Here is a 21,756-nt window from a genome sequence, read left to right on the forward strand (position 1 = left end):
AATTCACTTTTCCTATTCCCCATTTTTCTATAATCCTCTTAGAGGATGGTGCAGAAGGAATCTTCTGGGGAGGCTTCAGTAACTCCTACACTCCTCCAGGCTCTACCGATTTCTGGGTCCTTACAGATTCTTGTTCAATAGCTCAATGATGATAACATACAGAGAATGTTATTCATGGATGTTGGGATGTGAACATGGCAGAGAGGCCATTTGTTGTATGTGCATGAGATAAATGCACAAGAAACACTTGACTATGGATATAGCAGCGAGGCTTGCTAGAGTCTTACAGAGTCCTGTAACCATGAGGGTGGCTCTTTGACTCTTCAAGAGCTCAAGACTGAGTGAGCTTTTGGCTGACTCTCCACAGAGTAGTGAGGAACCCTGGTTTCCTGGCATGTCCACAGTTGGTCATGAATGTACAGTGATTAGTGAGCTGCAGGAAACCGGGTCCCAGCCTGGGCATTCAGTACACAGCAGAAGTTCATGCATATCTGTATTATTCATGGTCTACCTTGGCAGGACCACTCTGTACATATTATAAGACAGTGAAATTAGATAAGAACAATTAATGACATATTTAAGCATGAGATACCTCATTTTTATATTAGTTCCCTCGAGCTCTGCATATTTTCAATAAAACGAGCATTTTATATTTGGAGAACTGAAGACTACATAGTGTTCTTACAGAACCCATTCATATAGCATTACCCAAAACAGACTCTGAATAACATCCTATCATCAGATTGACTGTACTTGCATGTCTTGGTTTTTCTAATGAAGACTTAAGTTTAATTCCCCATTTTCTCCTTCATGTGTATATGGATGTGCAGATGTGACCTCTAGATTTCCTGATTCCACAGCATTAGTTAACAAAACCTTGTATAAAGCTCTGTCTGTAGGTCATACTGCCAGGTGTGTGCATGGCATTGAGTTCCTTGAAACAGTTAAGGGGATAGGGTGTTGGTGTGTGTTGTGAAGACTTAGAGAAGTTTGGGATCAGAGAGGTTGTGTGACACAATGGGACTGATGAGGTCTTATTAGATGCCATTCTGGTTCTCGTCAAATGGGTGTCCTTTCAGAAAGCTTAGTCCTAGTGCCAATCCCGTGCAGGCCTTTGTGCTGTTTAACCATGTTGGGTTCTTGAGCTTGGACTTGAATGAAGTTGACATCAGGAGTCTTGGTGACCAGCAGTGACAAAGTTTGGTGACATCCAGTGTGGTACCATTGCAAACACAGAGTACTTTATAGAAGCTGTCCCTTGACCCAGTTCTGTGTGGGACAGGAGCTTCTGCAGGTTTATAGTTTCCTATTGGACCTGAAATGATTCTAATATAAACTCTGAACCTAGAGTGTGAGCAGCTGTTGAGCGCCTTTGCTAGGGACCCTTTAAGTTCTCTTGAGGAAGGAAGCTCATCATTCTGTCCCTCTGGTCTGTCACAGAGACAGCGTGCTGTACATTCTCCTTTACTGCTGGCAGATGTGGGTCAGTTTGGAGATGAGTGTGCGCATGTGAAGTGTGCTTGGGAGGACTCTGGCTGTCTCTGCATCATCTCTCTCACTGAAAGACCTGGCTTTACTCAGGGCTTGGCAGTCCAAAATGTTAGGTACAAGATGGCAGAGGTACATGGTCATAATCCAGTGCAGATTCAATTCATGCTAACACAGTTTTCAGAAACCTAAACATCCTGATGACAAACTCTGTATTCATGCTTAGAACAAAATAGTGGACATTGGGGTGAGGGACCACAGGCAAGTGAGAGGGTAAAGGTCCTCAGAGAACAGTATGTCCAAGGTGCAGCAGCAGGAGGAGCTCACATCCCATATTGCTTTAAGGTTCATGAGTGAGCTGCCCACCCAATGCACAAGCTCCACCATCCAGACAGGACCAACTCATGAGAAACCACCTTGTCTTTCCAGGAACAGATTCTGTTTTGGCTGTGAGGCTGGTGGACGGAGGAGACAGTTGTCGGGGTCGCGTGGAGATCCTTTACCAGGGTTCCTGGGGCACCGTGTGTGACGACAGCTGGGACATCCATGACGCCAACGTGGTGTGCAGGCAGCTGGGCTGTGGTGGGGCCTTGTCTGCCCCAGGAAGTGCCCAGTTTGGACAGGGCTCTGGGTCCATTGTTCTGGATGATGTGGCCTGTACAGGACATGAGGTCTATCTGTGGAACTGCTCCCATCGAGGCTGGCTCTCTCATAACTGTGGCCACCAGGAGGATGCTGGAGTCATCTGTTCATGTAAGACCCAGTGATCACTAAATCTGCCTCATAGCCAAGTGGTGGGTTCACTATGAATGCTAGCAGAACTTCATTCTGTCCCTATTCATCTTGCCCTTGTAAGAGTTGATGAATATCAAGGACAATGCCCTTCTCATGAGGGTACTGCAGAATCATCTTAATTATTAACTGATTCTGGAGTTTATGTGAAGCGAGCAACCCAAGAAATTCAATGTCAAGTCTGAGACATGATTATGTACAGGGTGAGCAGACAAGTACTCTGGCCAGGAGTACCCCAGGCTTGGCTTGGAGTGTTGGAATCCTGTTTCCTGTTGAATTTGAATATGCAGAGGGCAGTGCAGTAAGTCTAGGGGGCAGAGCAAATTCAGTTTTCCTATTCCTCAGCTTTCCCATAATCCTCTCAGACATTGCTGCAGAAGGAATCTTCTGGGGAGTCTTCAGTAACTCCTTCACTACCTCAGCCCCTCCAATTTCTGGATTGTCACAGATTCTTGTTCAGAAGTCAATGATGGTAACATACTCAGAATGTTATTCATGGATGTTGGGATGGGAATCTGGCAGGGAGGCCATTTGTGGTATGTTTGTGAGGTAAATGCACAAGAAACAATTGACTGTGGATTTAGCAGGGAGGTTTGCCAGAGTTCTACAGAATCCTTTAACCATGAGGGTGGATCTTTGAATCTTCAACAGCTCAAGACTGAGTGGGCTTTTGGCTGACTCTCCACACAGTAGTGAGGAACCCTGGTTTCCTGGCATGTCCACAGTTGGTCATGAATGTACAGTGATTAGTGAGGTGCAGGAAACTGGAACCCATCCTGGGCATTCAGTACACAGCAGAAGGTCATGAATACCTGTAGTATTCATGGTCTGCTCTGGCAAGACCACTCTGAGCATCAGCCTCAGCTCCACTTCTACAAACGCTGAGTCTGTCTTTCCTCACGGTCCACGTGAACTTCTCGGTGCTTTCTAACTCTCCTCCTATTTCTTTTTTTTTTTTATTCACTTGAGTGTTTCTTATTTACATTCGAGTGTTATTCCCTTTCCCGGTTTCCAGGCAAACATCCCCCTAATCCCTCCCCCTCCACTTCTTTATGGGTGTTCCCCTCTCCATCCTCCCCTCATTGCCGCCCTCCCCCCAACAATCACGTTCACTGGGGGTTCAGTCTTAGCAGGACCCAGGGCTTCCCCTTGCACTGGTGATCTTACTAGGATAGTCATTGCTACCTATGAGGTCAGAGTCCAGGGTCAGTCCAGGTATATTCCTTATGTCCTCCTATTTCTCACAGATGTCTATGCTACAGCAAGCTACGGTCACTGTCAGATGCTTGGAGTTCCCCTGTTCTCTTTATTGCAGGGTCATGATTTTTCTCTGGTACTAGGGCACCATGAAAAGACACACACTATACAACCCCTCTGAGTTTGCTCTTTGCATGTACAAGGCTGATAGTACATGTCTAGACGTTGTTGAAGGAAGATACCACTGGGCATTATTGAAACCGTGTTGAATGCAACTGAAAATGGAGGGCCTAAGGCTTCTCTTTGGCATTTAGCCTAAGTCAGGTGGCTGTCCCCTCACAGACCCATATTGTCTCATGGTACCCGTTTTGTATCATCCCCCATACCAGAACAGCTGAATATTTCAGTTCATAATGTTCTTTGCTGATTTCTACATTGCGTATCTTACTTATTCTGATTGATATATATGCATACACATACACATACAAACACACACACACACATACACACACACATACACACACACCCCAATATATACACTCACATATAGTTTAGGCTGCTGACCTTCTCCTGCTAGTACTTCACCCTCATTTCCCAATGCTGGGACTACCACTGTGCCCTGTTGCCTTGCATACATTGTGGTTTCATTTCTTCTCCTTATTACACAGGGGACTGTATTTCACTCAGTCTACCATAATGTACTTGCTACATTCCACATCCAACTGTGCCCCATGCCGCTACAGTCTTGTGCCTGCAGTTGCCCTGGTCTCCTGCATCATGTCTTCTTTGTCCTGTCCTGCAATTGCCTCCACCTTGTTTGTTGTAAATTCTCTTTTAATATATCAGGGATGCTGTCCCCTGTAGAAATCCTTCCCTGACTTACACTTGTTAAACACACATCTGCATGCATCAAACACATACACACACACACACACACACATATACACACACACACACACACTCAGACATAAACACACCATACAGTCATACATAGATACTTGCATACAAAGAGACACAAACACAAGCAGAGATACATACATTGACACAGAAAAAACACACATATATTGTCACATGCAAATATCCAGGTTAAGGAGAAATAGAACACAAGCCCACATTGTTATACACAAAACACTCACACTCACATAGATACATACACACAAACAATCCCAGAAGGGCACAGAGAGACAGAAGTGGACACTGACACACAGGTATACACATACACTCTATGTTATTGTGTGTCCACACATGATCTCTTATTACATTTCCATTAGTACTTGTTCCTGGTACAAAACTGTCTGTGATATCTTCAGGGCCTAAATATGCTGGGTCCTCTGTACACATGCACAAAGCTGTGTCAGGGAGCACACACTGCTCACTTAGTTCCCAGATTTGTACATGTGCCAATAGCCTAAGCGGTGGCCGGACTCAGAGGAATGTATTGCAGCTCACAGGACAGAGGTAAGAACTGTTAGCAGTCCACACTCATGACTCCTGACAAAACTGAGCAGCCCTGCCGATTCCATAATTAATGCATATACATAAACTCATATAAAACACACATGATAAACCAGCAACAATATTATTCATATCCTCACAATTCATAAGCAATTTTCTCTCAGTTTCCAGAGGAAATGGATTCCAAGTACTTCCTTGCTTCTACCCAAATCCTCTGCCACTCAAGTCTCGTAACTACTGGTGTGTGACCCATATACCCTTCCTGTGTCCCTCCAGTCATCCTAGATAGAGTTCCTCACATAATGTAAATGTTGTGTGACTCAGTGCTATACCACACTGCACATGTGAGAAGGGCAGGAGGCCAAGATTTTCATGCTGAATAACACAGAAGCTTTTATAACACTGCCTGTGTTATTTGTTAAGTAGCCCATGGGTAGAGAAGGCTGACGGGGGTATCTAAGACCATCTCCCTGTTTTGACTGATGCAAAAGAAACCTAGGTATTTGAGTTTTGTCTTTGGGGGGGCCCACATAACAGAGTGGTAAAAGCTATCACCACTGAAAGGACTTCTGCCATGATTCTTGTGGTGAAACAGAGTCTGATTTGCTTTTATTCCCTTCACAGCTTCTCAAACAAGCAGTCCCATACCGGGTAAGTACTTTGAAAATAGGGGCAATATCTGGATGTAATTTCCCCTGTGTCATGATTAACACAGACACACCACATGCTAATGAATGGCACTAGGCTGAAATATAGTGTCCCCTCTAGACTGTGATGACAATAGAAACTCCTGCCATCTGTAACATAAAGGGCCCTGTGGTAAGAGAAGCACAGCCTTCCCTTTTGTGTTGCTCCTGTCTCAAATTTCAGTTCATGTTAGAATCAAAAAGAATTTCTGAAATATTGGGATCAGTCCTGCTGCCAGAAGTTCTGACTGGGAGACATGAATTGGGCTCAGAGAGCTGTGGTTGACAGAAGACATCTAAGGATAACCTGCCCTCTTCACACTTGTGACAAAAGGCCTTTAGCATTCCAGTTTGCAGCCCCTGCCTCTGGATTCCTCAAGTGTGGATCAACACACAATGGATTCTTCCTTTCTCATTCTGCAGATGTGTCCTATAGAACTGAACTGCCCACAGACGGTAAGTTGTGTTATGTTGTGTCCCTGTGACTTTATTGTCCCCAAAACCCACAGGCTCACTTCTGATCAGAAGATGTAGAGAAGGCAGAGCCCATAGGGCCCTAAACTCGCAGGGAAATTTCTCAATAATACTTCAAGCCTACATGGGAATATACACCATGGATTATGTCCTTGAGTTGTGGATGTTGGGCAGGATCAGGCAGAAGCTGCATCTTCAAGAGCCAGGAAGGAGGTCTTGTTTCTAGTGTTTGTAGTGACAATTCTCTGCATCCTGAGGTCCCCATGATTCACAGAATATCTTGGCCAGCCCAGCACAGAGTCTGTGACTTTTGTGCCTGGAGCTTAGCCAATGCCCTTGCATTTCCCTTTGAGGCCAAATAAAGCAGCTGTGGATGTCAGTACTCCACATCCTAGACCTAGACTCAGACCCTGTTCCATCTCTGATGCTCCAGTGAGAGGTGTTGGTGGCACATCAGTATTGCTTAGACTCTGGCAGCCCGGGCTTTAGAGGAAAGTCTCTTCCTTCTTTTGCACAAGGAATTTTTTGATCCCAGGAGATGAGCAAATCAAACTCCATATCACTGCCTCTGGACATGCCAGAGTTTTTTGGGAATAGTCTTGGCCCTTAGGTCATATCAGGCACTACTCTTCCTGAAGCAAGAGGGCATCCAAAGGATGAAGTTGGCTTCATCTTAACTCACCCATATTTCGTCCCAAGATCCCTCAATATCTTATTTGTAACAACTGTACACGGCAAATCCACTTTCCCCTCTGCATTGATTCCCTTCGAGGACACTCTTTGGTAGCAGACACTCTTGCTAGGTCTGGTAGGTACTATGGTGCAGCTGCAGGATCATATTGCAGGGAAGAGAGGACTGGACAAGCCTTTGACACAGACTTGTGAGAGAGGACTTTTGTAGAGCTGTTAGTGTCAGGACCCACTACGTGGGAAACCTCAACTCCTTCCATATCCAGATCCTTGTCGAGGTTTCTCACATAGAAGTTGGTCACATGGCACTAGTGGTATCTCCAGAAGTCTCCACTCTAGGCCTCAATATCATGTCAAGTTTTCTCCAAGATCCAGGGTTCTTTTAAGTAATATTAACATGTATGTTGAAATTTGTGTCTTTTTCAAAGGGGACAGATTCGAATAATTTCCAATATGGTAAAAAACAATGAGCCAGGTATTTTCTGTCTGTTTTTCTCTGTCTCTGTCTCTCCCTGTCTATCTCTCTTTCAAAGACACACAGACAAACACACACACACACACAAACATACAAACACACACACAAACACACACACATACACACAGACACACCCAGAAACACGCACACACACAAACACACACATATACACACAAAAACACACACACACACACACACACACACACACACACACACACACACATACACAGAGTATTCTAGCACACAGTAGCCTGAGTTAGGTGGAGGTTGAGTTTCAGTGTAGACTAGGATATATACAGAGAGATATTGAATTAAAAATATCCTTACAGGAAAGCAAAGTAGATTAATATTCCAGACCTGTGTTGCTGAATATTATGTTATCAGACAGTGAAATTAGATAAGAACAATTAATGACATATTTAAGCATGAGATACCTCATTTTTATATTAGTTCCCTCGAGCTCTGCATATTTTCACTAAAAATAGTGTTTTGGATTTGGAGAACTGAAGACTACATAGTGTTCTTACAGAATCCATTCATATAGCATTACCCAAAAAAGACTCTGAATAACATCCTATTATCAGATTGACTGTACTTGCATGTCTTGGTTTTTCTAATGAAGACTTAAGTTTATTTCCCATTTTCTCCTTCATGTGTATATGGATGTGCATATGTGACCTCTAGAGTTCCTGATTCCACGCCATTAGTTAACAAAACCTTGTATAAAGCTCTGTCTGTAGGTCATACTGCCAGGTGTGTGAATGGCATTGAGTTCCTTGAGACAGTTAAGGGGATAGGGTGTTGGGTGTGTGTTTTGAAGACTTAGAGAAGGTTGGGATCAGAGAGGTTGTGTGACACAATGGGACTGATGATGTCTTATGAGATGCCATTCTGGTTCTTGTCAAATGGGTGTCCTTTCAGAAAGCTTAGTCCTAGTGCCAATCCCGTGCAGGCCTTTGTGCTGTTTAACCATGTTGGGTTCTTGAGCCTGGACTTGAATGAAGTTGACATCAGCAGTCTTGGTGACCAGCTGACAAAGTTTGGTGACATCCAGTGTGGTACCATTGCAGACACAGAGTACTTCATAGAAGCTGTCCCTTGAACCAGTTCTGTGTGGGACAGGAGCTTCTGCAGGTTTATAGTTTCCTATTGGACCTGAAACGATTCTAATATAAACTCTGAACCTAGAGTGTGAGCAGCTGTTGAGTGCCTTTGCCAGGGACACATGAAGTTCTCTTGAGGCAGGAAGCTCATCATTCTGCCCCTCTGGTCTGTCACAGATATAGCCTGTTCTACCTTCTCCTTTGCTGCTGACAGATGTGGGTCAGTGTGGAGATGAGTGCGCGCATGTACAGTGTGCTTGGGAGGACTCTGGCTGGCTCTGCATCTTCTCTCTCACTGAAAGACCTGGCTTTACTCAGGGCTTGGCAGTCCAAAATGTTAGGTACAAGATGCAGAGGTACGTGGTCATCATCCAGTGCAGATTCAATTCATGCTATCACAGTTTTCAGAAACCTAAACATCCTGATGACAAACTCTGTATTCATGCTTAGAACAAAATAGTGGACATTGGGGTGAGGGACCACAGGCAAGTGAGAGGGTAAAGGTCCTCAGAGAACAGTATGTCCAAGGTGCAGCAGCAGGAGGAGCTCACATCCCATATTGCTTTAAGGTTCATGAGTGAGCTGCCCACCCAATGCACAAGCTCCACCATCCAGACAGGACCAACTCATGAGAAACCACCTTGTCTTTCCAGGAACAGATTCTGTTTTGGCTGTGAGGCTGGTGGACGGAGGAGACAGTTGTCGGGGTCGCGTGGAGATCCTTTACCAGGGTTCCTGGGGCACTGTGTGTGACGACAGCTGGGACATCAATGACGCCAACGTGGTGTGCAGGCAGCTGGGCTGTGGCGGGGCCTTGTCTGCCCCAGGAAGTGACCAGTTTGGACAGGGCTCTGGGTCCATTGTTCTGGATGAGGTTTCCTGTACAGGACATGAGGCCTATCTGTGGAACTGCTCCCACCAAGGCTGGCTCTCTCATAACTGTGGCCACCAGGAGGATGCTGGAGTCGTCTGTTCAGGTAAGACCCAGTGATCATTAAATCTGCCTGACAGTAAAGCAGTCAAGTTAGTATGAATGCTAGCAGAACTTCATTCTGTCCCAATTCATTTTGTCCTTCTAAGGGTTGATGAACATCAAGGACAATGCCTTTCTCCTCAGGGTCCTGAAGTATGCTCTTAGTTCTTTACTGAATCTAGAGTTAATGTGAAGCAGGCAACCCAAGGAAATGCAATGTCAAGTCCCAGATGTGACAAAGTACAGGGTGAGCAGACAAGTACTCTGGCCAGGAGTACCCCAGGCTTGGCTTGGAGAGTTGGAATCCTGTTTCCATGTTGAATTTGAATATGCAGAAGGCAGTGCAGTAAAGCCTAGGGGGCAGAGCAAATTCACTTTTCCTTTTCCCCAGCTTTCCCATAGTCCTCTCAGAAGGTGCTGCAGAAGGAATCTTCTGGGGAGGCTTCAGTAACTCCTACACTCCCCCAGATCTACCGATTTCTGGGTCTCATAGATTCTTGTTCAACAGCTCAATAATGATAACATTCTAGGAATCTTATCCATGGATGTTGGGATGTGAACATGGCAGAGAGGCCATTTGTGGTATGTTCATGAGATAAATGCAGAAGAAACACTTGACTATGGATTTAGAAGGGAGGCTTGCTAGAGTTCTACAGAATCCTTTAAACATAGGGTGGATCTTTGAATCTTCAACAGCTCAAGACTGAGTGGGCTTTTGGTGGACTCTCCACACAGTAGTGAGGAACCCTGGTTTCCTGGCATGTCCACAGTTGGTCATGAATGTACAGTGATTAGTGAGCTGCAGGAAACCGGGCACCACCCTGGGCATTCAGTACACAGCAGAAGGTCATGAATACCTGTATTATTCATGGTGTGCCCTGGCAGAAACACTCTGACCATCAGCATCAGGTCCATCTCCTCAAACGCTGAGACTGTCTTTCCTGACAGTCCATGTGAACTCGGTGCTTTCTAACTCTCCTCCTGTTTCTCACAGATGTCTATGCCACACTAAGCTAAGGTCACGGTCAGAAGCTTGGAGTCCCCATGTTCTCTTTATTGCAGGGTCATGATTTTTCTCTGGCACTAGGGCACCATGAGAAGACACACACTATTCAACACCTCTGAGTTTTCATCCATTGTGTTACCTGTGTTCTTAGCTTTGCTCTTTGCACGTTCAAGGGTGATAGGACATGTCTAACATGTCTAGGAGTTGTTGAAGGAACACACTCTGGGCATAATAGAACCGTGCTGAATGCTACTGAAAATGGTGGGCCTGAGGCTTCTCTTTTGCATTTAGCCCAAGTCAGGTGGCTGTCCCCTCACAGTCCCAAATTGTCTCATGGTACCCTTTGTGTATCATTACCCCGCACCAGGACAGCTGAATATTTCAGTTCATAATGTTCTTTGCTGTTTTCTAAATAGTTTATCTTAATGATTCATATATATATAATATATATGTATACAGATACACATATGAACAGACAGATACATACAAACACACCAATGTACATACTCACATATAGCTTAGGCTGCTGACCTTGTCCTACTTATTCTTCAGCCTCATTTCCCAGTTCTGTGCCCTGTTGCCTTGCATATATTGTGGTTTCATTTCTTCTCCTTATTATACAGGGGACTGTAGTTCACTCAGTCTATCATAATGTACTTGGTACATTCCACATTCCAACAGCGCCCCTGCAGCTACAGTCTGGTCCCTGCAGTTGCCCTGGTCTCCTGGAGCAGGTCTTCTTTGTCCTGTCCTTCACCTGTCTCCACTGTGTTTGTTGTCAATTCTCGTTTTACGTATCAGGGACACTGTCCAGTGTAGAAATCCTTCCCTGATTTACACTTGTTATCTTGAGTATTTCTTATGTACATTTCGAGTATTATTCCCTTTCCCGGTTTCTGGGCAAGCATCCCCCTCCCCCCCTTCTTTATGGGTGTTCCCCTTCCCATCCTCCCCCCATTGCCGCCCTCCCACCAACAATCTAGTTCACTGGGGGTTCAGTCTTAGCAGGACCCATGGCTTCCCCTTCCACTGGTGCTCTTACTAGGATATTCATTGCTACCTATGAGGTCAGAGTCCAGGGTCAGTCCATGTATAGTCTTTAGGTAATGGCTTAGTCCCTGGAAGCTCTGGTTGCTTGGCATTGTTGTACATATGGGGTCTCGAGCCCCTTCAAGCTCTTCCAGTTCTTTCTCTGATTCCTTCAATGGGGGTCCTATTCTCAGTTCAGTGGTTTGCTGCTGGCATTTGCCTCTGTGTTTGCTGTGTTCTGGCTGTGTCTCTCAGGAGCGATCTACATCCGGCTCCTGTCGGCCTGAACTTCTTTGCTTCATCCATCTTGTCTAATTGGATGGCTGTATATGTATGGGCCACATGTGTGGCAGGCTGTGAATGGGTGTTCCTTCTGTGTCTGTGTTAATCTTTGCCTCTCTATTCCCTGCCAAGGGTATTCTTGTTCCCCTTTTAAAGAAGGAGTGAAGCATTCACATTTTGATCATCCGTCTTGAGTTTCATTTGTTCTAGGCATCTAGGATAATTCAAGCACTTGGGCTAATAGCCACTTATCAATGAGTGCATACCATGTGTGTTTTTCTGTGATTGGGTTACCTCACTCAGGATGATATTTTCCAGTTCCATCCACTTGCCTATGAATTTCATAAAGTCATTGTTTTTGATAGCTGAGTAATATTCCATTGTGTAGATGTACCACATTTTCTGTATCCATTCCTCTGTTGAAGGGCATCTGGGTTCTTTCCAGCTTCTGGCTATTACAAATAAGGCTGCGATGAACATAGTGGAGCACGTGTCTTTGTTATATGCAGGGGCATCTTTTGGGTATATGCCCAAGAGAGGTATAGCTGGATCCTCAGGCAGTTCAATGTCCAATTTTTTGAGAAACCTCCAGACTGATTTCCAGAGTGGTTGTACCAGTCTGCACTGATTTACACTTGTTAAAACACACATCTGCACTCATCAAATGCACACACACACACACACAGACACACACACACAGACATACATTCGCACACACAGTCACTCAGAGATAAACACAGATAAACCATACACACATACATAGACACTTGCATTGACAGAGACACAAACACAAATAGAGATACATACATTGACACAGAAAAAACAAACGTATATTGTCACATGCAAATATTCAGGTTAAAGAGAAATACAACACAAACACACATTGGTTTTTTTCATAGCAGCCTTATTTATTTTGTGTTTTTTTTTCTTTTTTTCCCATCTTTATTAGTTGAGTATTTCTTATTTACATTTCGATTGTTATTCCTCTTCCTGGTTCCCATGCCTACATCCTCCTAACCCCTCCCCCTTCCCTTCTATAAGGGTGCTCCCCTCCCCATCCTCTCTCCACACTACCCTCCTCCCAACAATCCCATTCACTGGGGGTAGTCTTGGCAGGACCAAGGCCTTCCCCTTCCACTGGTGCTCTTACTAGGCTATTCATTGCTACCTATGAGGTTGGAGCCCAGGGTCAGTCAATGTATAGTCTTTGGGTAGAGGCTTAGTCCCGGAAGCTCTGGTTGGTTGGCATTGTTGTTCATATGGGGTCTCAAGCCCCTTCAAGCTCTTTCTGTCCATTCTAAGATTCCTTCAATGTGGGTCCCGTTCTCAGATCAGTGGTTTGCTGCTGGCATTCACCTATTTATTTGCTGTATTCTGGCTGTGTCTCTCAGGAGAGATCTACATCTGGTTCCTGTCGGCCTGCCCTTCTTTGCTTCATCCATCTTGTCTAATTGGGTGGCTGTATATGTATGGGCCACATGTGGGGCAAGCTCTGAATGGGTGTTCCTTCTGCCTCTGTTCTAAACTTTGCCTCCCTATTCCCTCCCAATTGTATTCTTCTTCCCCTTTTAAAGAAAGAGTGAAGCATTCGCATTTTGGTCATCCTTCTTGAGTGTCATGTGTTCTATGCATCTATGGTAATTCAAGCCTTTGGGCTAATATCCACTTATCAATGAGTGCATAGTGTGTGTGTTTTTCTGTGATTGGGTTACCTCACTCAGGATGATATTTTCCAGTTCCTTCCATTTGCCTATGAATTTCATAAAGTCATTGTTTTTGATAGCGGAATAATATTCCATTGTGTAGATGTACCACATTTTCTGTATCCATTCCTCTGTTGAAGGGCATCTGGGTTCTTTCCAGCTTCTGGCTATTATAAATAAGGCTGCAATGAACATAGTGGAGCACGTGTCTTGTTATATGTTGGGGCATCTTTTGGGTATATGCCCAAGAGAGGTATAGCTGGGTCCTCAGGTAGTTCAATGTCCAATTTTCTGAGGAATCTCGGGACTGATTTCCAGAATGGTACAAACACATATTGTTATACACAAAACACCCACACCCACATAGATACAGAGACACATACAATCTCAGAAAGGCACACAAGACAGATGTGGACACTGACATACAGGTACACATGTACACTCTATGTCATGGTGTGTCCACACATAATCTCCCATCACATTTCCATTAGCACTTGTACCTGGTACAAAACTGTCTGTGATGACTTTAGGGCCTAAATATGCTGGGTCCTCTGTACACACATACAAAGCTGGGACCAGGGAGTAAACACTGCTCACCTAGTTCCCAGTTTTGTACTTGTGCCAATAGCCTAAGAGGCGGCCTGACTCAGGGGAATGTATTGCAGCTCACAGGCAGAGGAAGGGACTGTGAGCACTTTGCCCACATAACTCCTGAGAGAACTGAGCAGCCTTGCTGAATCCATAATTCATGTATATATATATATATATATATATATATATATATATATATATATATAAACTCAGATACAAATAAGCATGCTAAACCAGTGACAACTTTATCCATATCCTCACCATTCCTGCGCTCTTTTCTCTCAATTTACAGAGGAAATGTGTTCGAAATACTTCCTTGCTTCTTCTACCCAAAACCTCTATCATTCAAGTCTTGTAACAACTGGTGTGTGACCCACAGACACCTTTCTGTGTCCTTCCAGTCATCCCAGATAGAGTTCCTCACATAATGTTAATGTTGTGTAACCCAGTGCTAAACCACATTGCTCATATGAGAATGGCAAGAGGAAAAGGTTTTCATGCTCAATAATACAGAAGCAGCCATATGTAAGTATACATATTTGATTCACTGCCTGTGAATTTGTTTAGTACCAAACAGCTCAGAATGTTGACTGGAACATCTATGACCATCTTCCTGTTTTGACCAAAGAAAATTAAACCTAGGTTTTGAGTTTTGTCTTTGTGGGGACCACATAGCTGAGATATAAAAGCTATCGCCACTGAAAGGATTTCTGCCAGGATTCTTGTGGGTGAAACATAGTCTGATTTGCTTTTATTCCCTTCACAGCTTCTCAAACAAGCAGTCCCACACCCGGTAAGTACTTTGAAAACAGAGGCAGTATCTGGGTGTAATTTCCCCTATGTCATGATTGACACAGACACACCACATGCTAATGAATGGCACTAGGCTGAAGTATAGGGTCCCCTCTAGACTGCGATGACAATAGAAACTCCTGCCATCTGTAACATAAAGGGCCCTGTGGTAAGACAAGCACAGCCTTCCCTTTTGTGTTGCTCCTGTCTCAAATTTCAGTTCATGTTAGAATCAAAAAGAATTTCTGAAATCTTGGGATCAGTCCTGCTGCCAGAAGTTCTGACTGGGAGACATCAATTGGGCTCAGAGATCTGTGGTTGGCAGAAGACAAGTAAGGATAACCTGCCCTCTTCACACTTGGGCCAACCTCAGCTTGCACCAACACTAATCAGAATTTAACCTCACAAGGTTTTAGGACCATTTATTTGCTATTGGCTTCTTTATTCACTTTTTTTGAGACTCAGTGTAGGCCATAATGACGTAGAACTTGCTGTGAAGGCCTGGCTACCCCTGAGCTCCTGATATCCTTGCCCGTAGATTCTGGGTTATAGGATTCCAAGATTTTGCCACCATGTACACTTCTGTTTCTCACACCAGGCATAAGGTCCACTGCATTCTCAGTCTAGATCCTTGTATGTCTTCTTACTAAAATTGAAAATCATTTTAAAAAAGACCTTGGGCAGTGCACAAAGCCAAAATTGAAACACAATTCGACCCAAACTTCCCAGGATGAGAGGTTAATTTTGTCCCCTATATGGGACTCTATTTTACACATCGTATCTTGTTCTAAACTGATCTTTGATCTATTAAGGTTTGTGGAACCCCCGGGGCACACATAATGGTAAGACCTTTTCCTTCGCTCTTGTATCTTGGCTTTGGGTTATTGATGAATTTGGGGCTGAATCTGCTACTTGTTGCTGTGATCACACACTGACTCTGAGCTCCTTGGAGAAAGAAAGGTTGATTTGGCTTACATTATTGAATGAAGCCAGGGCAGGAGCTCCAGACAGGCACATGGAGGCAGGAACTGAAGCAGAGATCACAGAGGAGCCCTGCTTCCTGGCTTCCTGGCTCATGCTTAGCTAGTGTTCTTCAACAGCTCAGACTCACCTGCCCAAGGACAGTGGGCTGGCTGTGTGCTGACAATTATTGATCAAAGCAATCCCCAGAGTCAGGTCTACAGGCAATTGTGATCTGGTCAACTTCCAGACTGAAAGCCCTTTACATGACATAGCTGGAGCCAGGGTCAGAGTGGATATAACTAGAACAGATGACCAGCATTGCTGCTGCTGCTGCTGTCTGGTTGTATCCAGTGAAGTCTTTGGGCAGAGACTTCAGAGGTGTAGTAGAGATGAGATATGTGGGTATCCAACTGCTGAACAGACCCTACCAATCCCCACCCTTCCCCTCTGTCTGCCCTTCAGACATGTGATGGGTTAACTTAGCTTTAGACTCTGTCAGAAGAAACAGTCACTGTTTCTTCCTACCAAAATTAAAATATTGTGCATAACCAATGTTCAGCTATTACCGGTAAAATATGCTGTTATCAGGATATGTTCCTGGCAGGGAATCCAGAGGAAGTTTTTGACCAACTTCCAGAAAGGACCAAACCAAGGCTGGCAGTTCTCTAGGGGGAACATTCAGAGAGTGAGCAGCAGAGGGCAGTAAGATGGGCTCCTTTAGACACAGAAGCTTTTGGGGAATGCATTGGAAGGTTCAGTTGGCCTTTGCCAATCCCCATAGAGTCTACTGAAGATCTCCAGCAACAGCAACTGTCTGAGCCCCTCCCCTTACATCCACTCCAACCTATCACTCTGAGAACACAGAGTTCTCACAACCACAGAGGGGCCACAGAAAGGTACAGCCAGCATCCAACTCCTGCTGTCAGGAGGCTGAACCTGTTCCTTCCTGCTATCACACAGCTGCTGTCTGTTTCCTCCCACAACCAGCACAGATTTCAGTGGGAGAGACTTATGGGCACCACATCATGCAGAAGCATGCTATCGGCTGACTGCCCAGACATGTGCATTCTTACATAGGGAGAGCAGGCTGTGTGCCTAGAGAAATGACTTCTGTTAGATGGACTTTATTTTACCCTTTACCATGATAAAGATGGAGTGGAATCTGGACCACCCTTTGTGTGTGTGCATGTGTGTGTGTGTGTGTGTGTGTGTGCATGTGTGTGTGTGTGTGTGTGTGTGTGTGTGTGTGCATGTGTGTGTGTGCATGTGTGTGTGTGTGTGTGTGTGTGTGTGTGTGTGTGTGCATGTGTGTGTGTGTGTGTGTGTGTGTGTGTGTGCATGTGTGTGTGTGCATGTGTGTGTGTGTGTGTGTGCGCGTGTGTGTGCATGTGTGTGTGTGTGTGTGTGTGCATGTGTGTGTGTGCATGTGTGTGTGTGCATGTGTGTGTGTGTGTGTGTGTGTGTGTGTGTGTGTGTGTGTGTTTGTCAGAAGGACTTACCTTGTATCTCTGGCTGGAATTCTGTCCATAGACTAATAAACACCTTGAGTTGCAAAACCTACCAGATTCTTCCCAGGAGTACAGGTATTAAAGGTGTGATCCATTATTCCTGGACTGTCAGTAAGCACTTTGCATAGGGAAGTGACTCAAATATATAAGTTTAATCTTTTGTCAAGATTAAACTTAAGGGGCAGACACCACACATGGGTGAGTTCTTGGGACAGCACTGGGCATGGGGCATGCCTTTCAGAGAGGCTGGGCAAGTCTGTGATAAGGTGCATGAGATGAGAGCTAGGCAAAGTTGAATTGAGAGGTTACGAAGAGGTCACAGAGAGGTCACAGAGTAGAGCAGGTTTGAGAGGAGGGAGGTCCAACTAAGTGGGTGAGCCTTGGTGAGAGTCGAGAGTGAAGGTGGAGAGAAACAGACAATGATTGTGACTATCTCACTCTCGCATGCTTGTGGCATCAAGATCCCAATGGAGGACTGAGTTTGGAGTGGTTGACATGGATATTCTGGGGCTGACGGAGTGTGATCCTGGAGTTCTACACTAGGACTGTCAGGGATAAATTAGTACTGAAGAGGTGACCTTGAGACACCCTTGTCTGCGAAGTTTCTAGAGGCTATGGGGAAGAGTATACTAGGAAAATGATGTGTGCTTTAACCTTTTGGCTACTAGGGTAGAGAGTGGCATGTAGACAGTTCTGCAATTAAGGGGAGGAGAGGGATAAACAGAGATGCTGGCAAAGGGCACAGAAGCCACAGGACCCAGCAGGCTAGGACAGCAGTATCTTCTGTGTCAATGCAGGTTTGCCCCTGAGGTTGGTGAAGTGCAGTGATGCTGTCAGGGCCGTGTGTGATGAGAGCTGGGATACCAAGGATGCAGATACTATCTGTCCACAGCTTGGCTGTGGCCATTCTGTATTAGCACCAGGAGGGGCTCATTTTTGGCAGGGCTCAGGGAACATTCCCTTGGGAGCTGTGCACTCCTCAGGAAAGAATCCTACCTGTCCAGCTAACAACATGATGTGTGGTACAACTGTGACTCTGGCCACAAGGCAGTTGCTGGAGTCGTGTGCTGAGGTAGTGCTGCTGTGGCCTCTGCCTGTTGAATGCACACTATTAGGCATCTTGGGATTGTGTGTGTGTGTGTTTGTGTGTGTGTTTGTGTGTGTGTGTGTGTGTGCATGTAGCTGTGTGTGTGCACTCACACAGCCTGTTGCTCCTTACATGCTCTGCTATGGGTCATGCCTTATTTGATGTCAGAGTCACAGATGTTACAATCTCTGTCCATAGATGATGACATTGAGGTTCTGAGAGGTCCCAGACTGGGAGTAAAAAAGATAGATTTAGCCAATATTTCCCCAGAGCTCACTGATACATCAGTCAGTGGACAGCTCTGACAAGTGGCACCAAGATCATCCTAGACCTAAGGGGCATAAAAGAATGAGCAACTGCCCACCCTTGCCACCGAAGTGTATAAAGCAAGCTCACAGCAACGAGAGGCAAATACTTTCTGTCTATCGGAGATAATATGATAAGCAAAGCACACCATCATGGGGATGCAAATTCTCCCTGATTCAACCAAGCAAATCCCATGAAATAGCTGCTGATTGACTATGTGGTGCTGGTACCATTCAAATGCAAAGGCATCCTTTTTCTACAAAGAATCCTCCCAGGATTGCAGCCCATTATGTGTCCCCACGAAGATTGCTAGTTTGACCATTGGTAGGCAGTTTTTTGTATCATGGACTGTGCACATGTCACAAGCAACATAGTGTGACTGTGGTGAACTCACCCAACCTGAGAATGGCACTTAAAAGAACCATGGTCCTGCAAGTGGCCACACTGTGAATGGGATTCTTGGACCTTCCAGAATAACCTCTGGAAGTCACTTCTGCTGGTTGGAGCCACTTTCTCAGGACTGTTGTCCGATGGCTCTTGGTTATATTAGGTGGTTCTGCCTGAAATACAGAAATACCCAAATGACTTTTGAATTCAAATATCCTCTGGCTATTTCTATCTTGTGCCTACATTGGGGCTGCTGGTGAACTGCATAGTGTTTTGGATAGGATACGTGCAGAGATGAAGGAGAGTGAGGTGAAAAATGCTCATGGTGACATCTCAGTGACAAGTTAAAGATCAGTGTCAGATCCCACAGGAGAATCACAGCTTTTCTAGGGATGCAAGGCCTTTACCTCAGGAGATTGCAGCTCCTGCGTCTGGGATGCTCAAGAGTGAGTGGATCAACACCCAATGAATTCTTCCTTTCTCATTCTGCAGATGTGGTCTACGTAACTGAAGAAACCACAGAAGGTAAGTTGTACTATGTTGTATCTCTGTGCCCTCATTGTCTCCAGAAGCCAAAGGTTTACCTCTGATCAGAAGATGGGCAGTAGGCAGGGCCTGTTGGGTCCTAAACTCCCAGGGAAATTTCTCAATAAAGTCAAGCCTACATGAGCATATATGCCATGGATTATGTCCTTGAGTTGTAGATGTTGGGGAGGATCAGCCAGAGGAGGTATCTTCAAGGGCCACTGAAAAGGTTTTGTTTCTAGGGCTTCTATTTATCATTCTCAGTGCTCTGAGGTCCTCATGTATCACCCACACCTTGGCCAGCCCAGTCAGCAGAATTTCTGGCAGGGAGCAGAATTCAATGCTTGCAGAGGAAATCAAAACTCTGCTTAGCCAATGCCCTTGTTGTTTTCCTTTGTCTGAGGCCATATAAAGCTACTATGGATGTCAGTACTCCCCATCCCAGAACATCTCAGATCCTGTTCCCTCTCTCTGAGTTCTTCCCAGGAGAGGTGTTGGTGGCATATCAGTATAGTTTAGATTCCGATGGTCTGGGCTTTAGCAAGGAAAATTCCATTTTTTTCTCTTCGGGATTTTTTGATCCTAGGACATCATTGGGCTGTTTCCATACCAATGCCTCTGGGCAGACCAGAGTTTGTTGGGAACCTAATTGGCCCATATGCCGGCCTTGCTTTTCCTCAGGCACTTGAGGTATGCCAAGGATAAAGTTGGTTTTCTCCCACTTAGCCATATTCCTTCCCAAGATTCCACCTTGTTTTGGTCAGGACCTGCTTGCTGTGTGGGGACAGGTCAAGTTTTTCCATATCCAGAGACCTTATGAAGGTTACTTAGAAGCTGCTGGCTTGGTGCCAGTGGGTTAATATCTGGAGATCTTCACTCCAATCCTCAGCACCAAGTTAACTCTTGATTTCTTCTGTCTAAGAGCTAGGGCTCTTTTAAAGTAATTTAAACATATGCTGAAGTTTATGTCTCAAGTATAGGAAACATTTTAGAATCATTTTCAAAACAGTAAAAGAAGACCATGGTCTCTCTCTCTCTCTCTCTCTCTCTCTCTCTCTCTCTCTCTCTCTATCTCTCTCTCTCTCTCACACACACACACACACACACACACACACACACACACACAAACACACGCGCGCGCGCGCGCGCGCACGCAGGTAAACACAGAAAAACCATACACACGAACTTAGATCCTTGCCTTGACAGAGACACAAACATACCTAGAGATACACACGGACACAGAAACATACACATATATTGTCACATACAATTATTCAGGTGCAAGACAGAAATAACACAGACACAGAATTTTATATACAAAACACCCACACCCACATAGACACAGAGACACACACAATCCCAGAAGGGCACACAGAGACAGATGGAGACACTGACACACAGGTACACACATACACTCCATGTCAATCTCTGTCCACACATAATATCCCATCACATCTCCATTAGCACTTGTCCCTGGTACAAAACTGTCTGTGATGACTTCAGGGCCTAAATATGCTGGGTCCTCTGTACACATGTATACAGGTGGGAAAGGGAGCACACACTGCTCACTTAGTTCCCAGCTTTGTACATGTGCCAAGAGCCTAACATGTTGCCTGACTCAGAGGAATGTATTGCAGCTCACAGGACAGAGGAAGGGACTGTGAGCAGTCCACGCTCATGACTCCTGAGAGAACAGAGCAGCCCTGCTGTTTCCATAATTCATGCAGATACATGAATTATGTACAAACACGCATGCTAAAGCAGTGACAACATTAACCACTTCCTCATCATTCCTGAATAATTATATCTCAGTCTCCAAAGGAAATTGGTTCCAAGAACTTCCTTGCTTCTACCCAAAGCCTCTGCCATTCAAGTATTTGATCAACTGGTGTGTGGCCCACGAACACTCTGCTGTATCCTTCCCGTCATCCCAGAAATAGTCCGTCACACAATATCAATGTTGTATGACTCAATGCTGTACCACATTCCTCATGCAAGAATGGCAAGAGGAAAAAAATTTTCAAGCTCAACAATACCAAGGCAGGTCTTTTTATTTTCTTCCTATTTTTGATACATTGCCTGTATAATTTGTGAAGTAGCCCAGAAGTACAGAGGGCTGACAAAAATATCAAAGCCTATATTGCTCTTTTGATCAATGAAAATGAAACCTAGGTTTTGAATTTTGTCTTTTTGGGGCCCACACAGCAGAGGTGTAAAAGCTATCACCCCTGAAAGGATTTCTGC

The 21,756-nt window shown here is 44.9% G+C and overlaps 1 protein-coding gene across 13 annotated transcripts in view; it reads left to right on the plus strand.

Moving 5' to 3' along the window:
* The window catches only part of LOC147996985 (scavenger receptor cysteine-rich domain-containing protein DMBT1-like), a 175,464-nt gene that overhangs the window by 13,436 nt on the left and 140,272 nt on the right, over positions 1–21,756 (plus strand). For all 13 annotated transcript variants that reach the window (XM_087607979.1, XM_087608011.1, XM_087607995.1 and 10 more), the window contains 7 exons: positions 1,918–2,241; positions 5,557–5,583; positions 6,042–6,074; positions 9,014–9,337; positions 14,711–14,737; positions 15,549–15,578; positions 19,480–19,512. In XM_087607979.1, the coding sequence (XP_087464105.1) occupies positions 1,918–2,241; positions 5,557–5,583; positions 6,042–6,074; positions 9,014–9,337; positions 14,711–14,737; positions 15,549–15,578; positions 19,480–19,512 (798 nt within the window). The remainder of the gene's footprint in view (positions 1–1,917; positions 2,242–5,556; positions 5,584–6,041; positions 6,075–9,013; positions 9,338–14,710; positions 14,738–15,548; positions 15,579–19,479; positions 19,513–21,756) is intronic.

This window comes from Rattus norvegicus, chromosome 1, assembly GCF_021556685.1.
Source record: "Rattus norvegicus strain SHRSP/BbbUtx chromosome 1, alternate assembly SHRSP_T2T, whole genome shotgun sequence".
In the NCBI taxonomy this organism is placed as follows: Eukaryota; Metazoa; Chordata; class Mammalia; order Rodentia; family Muridae; genus Rattus; species Rattus norvegicus.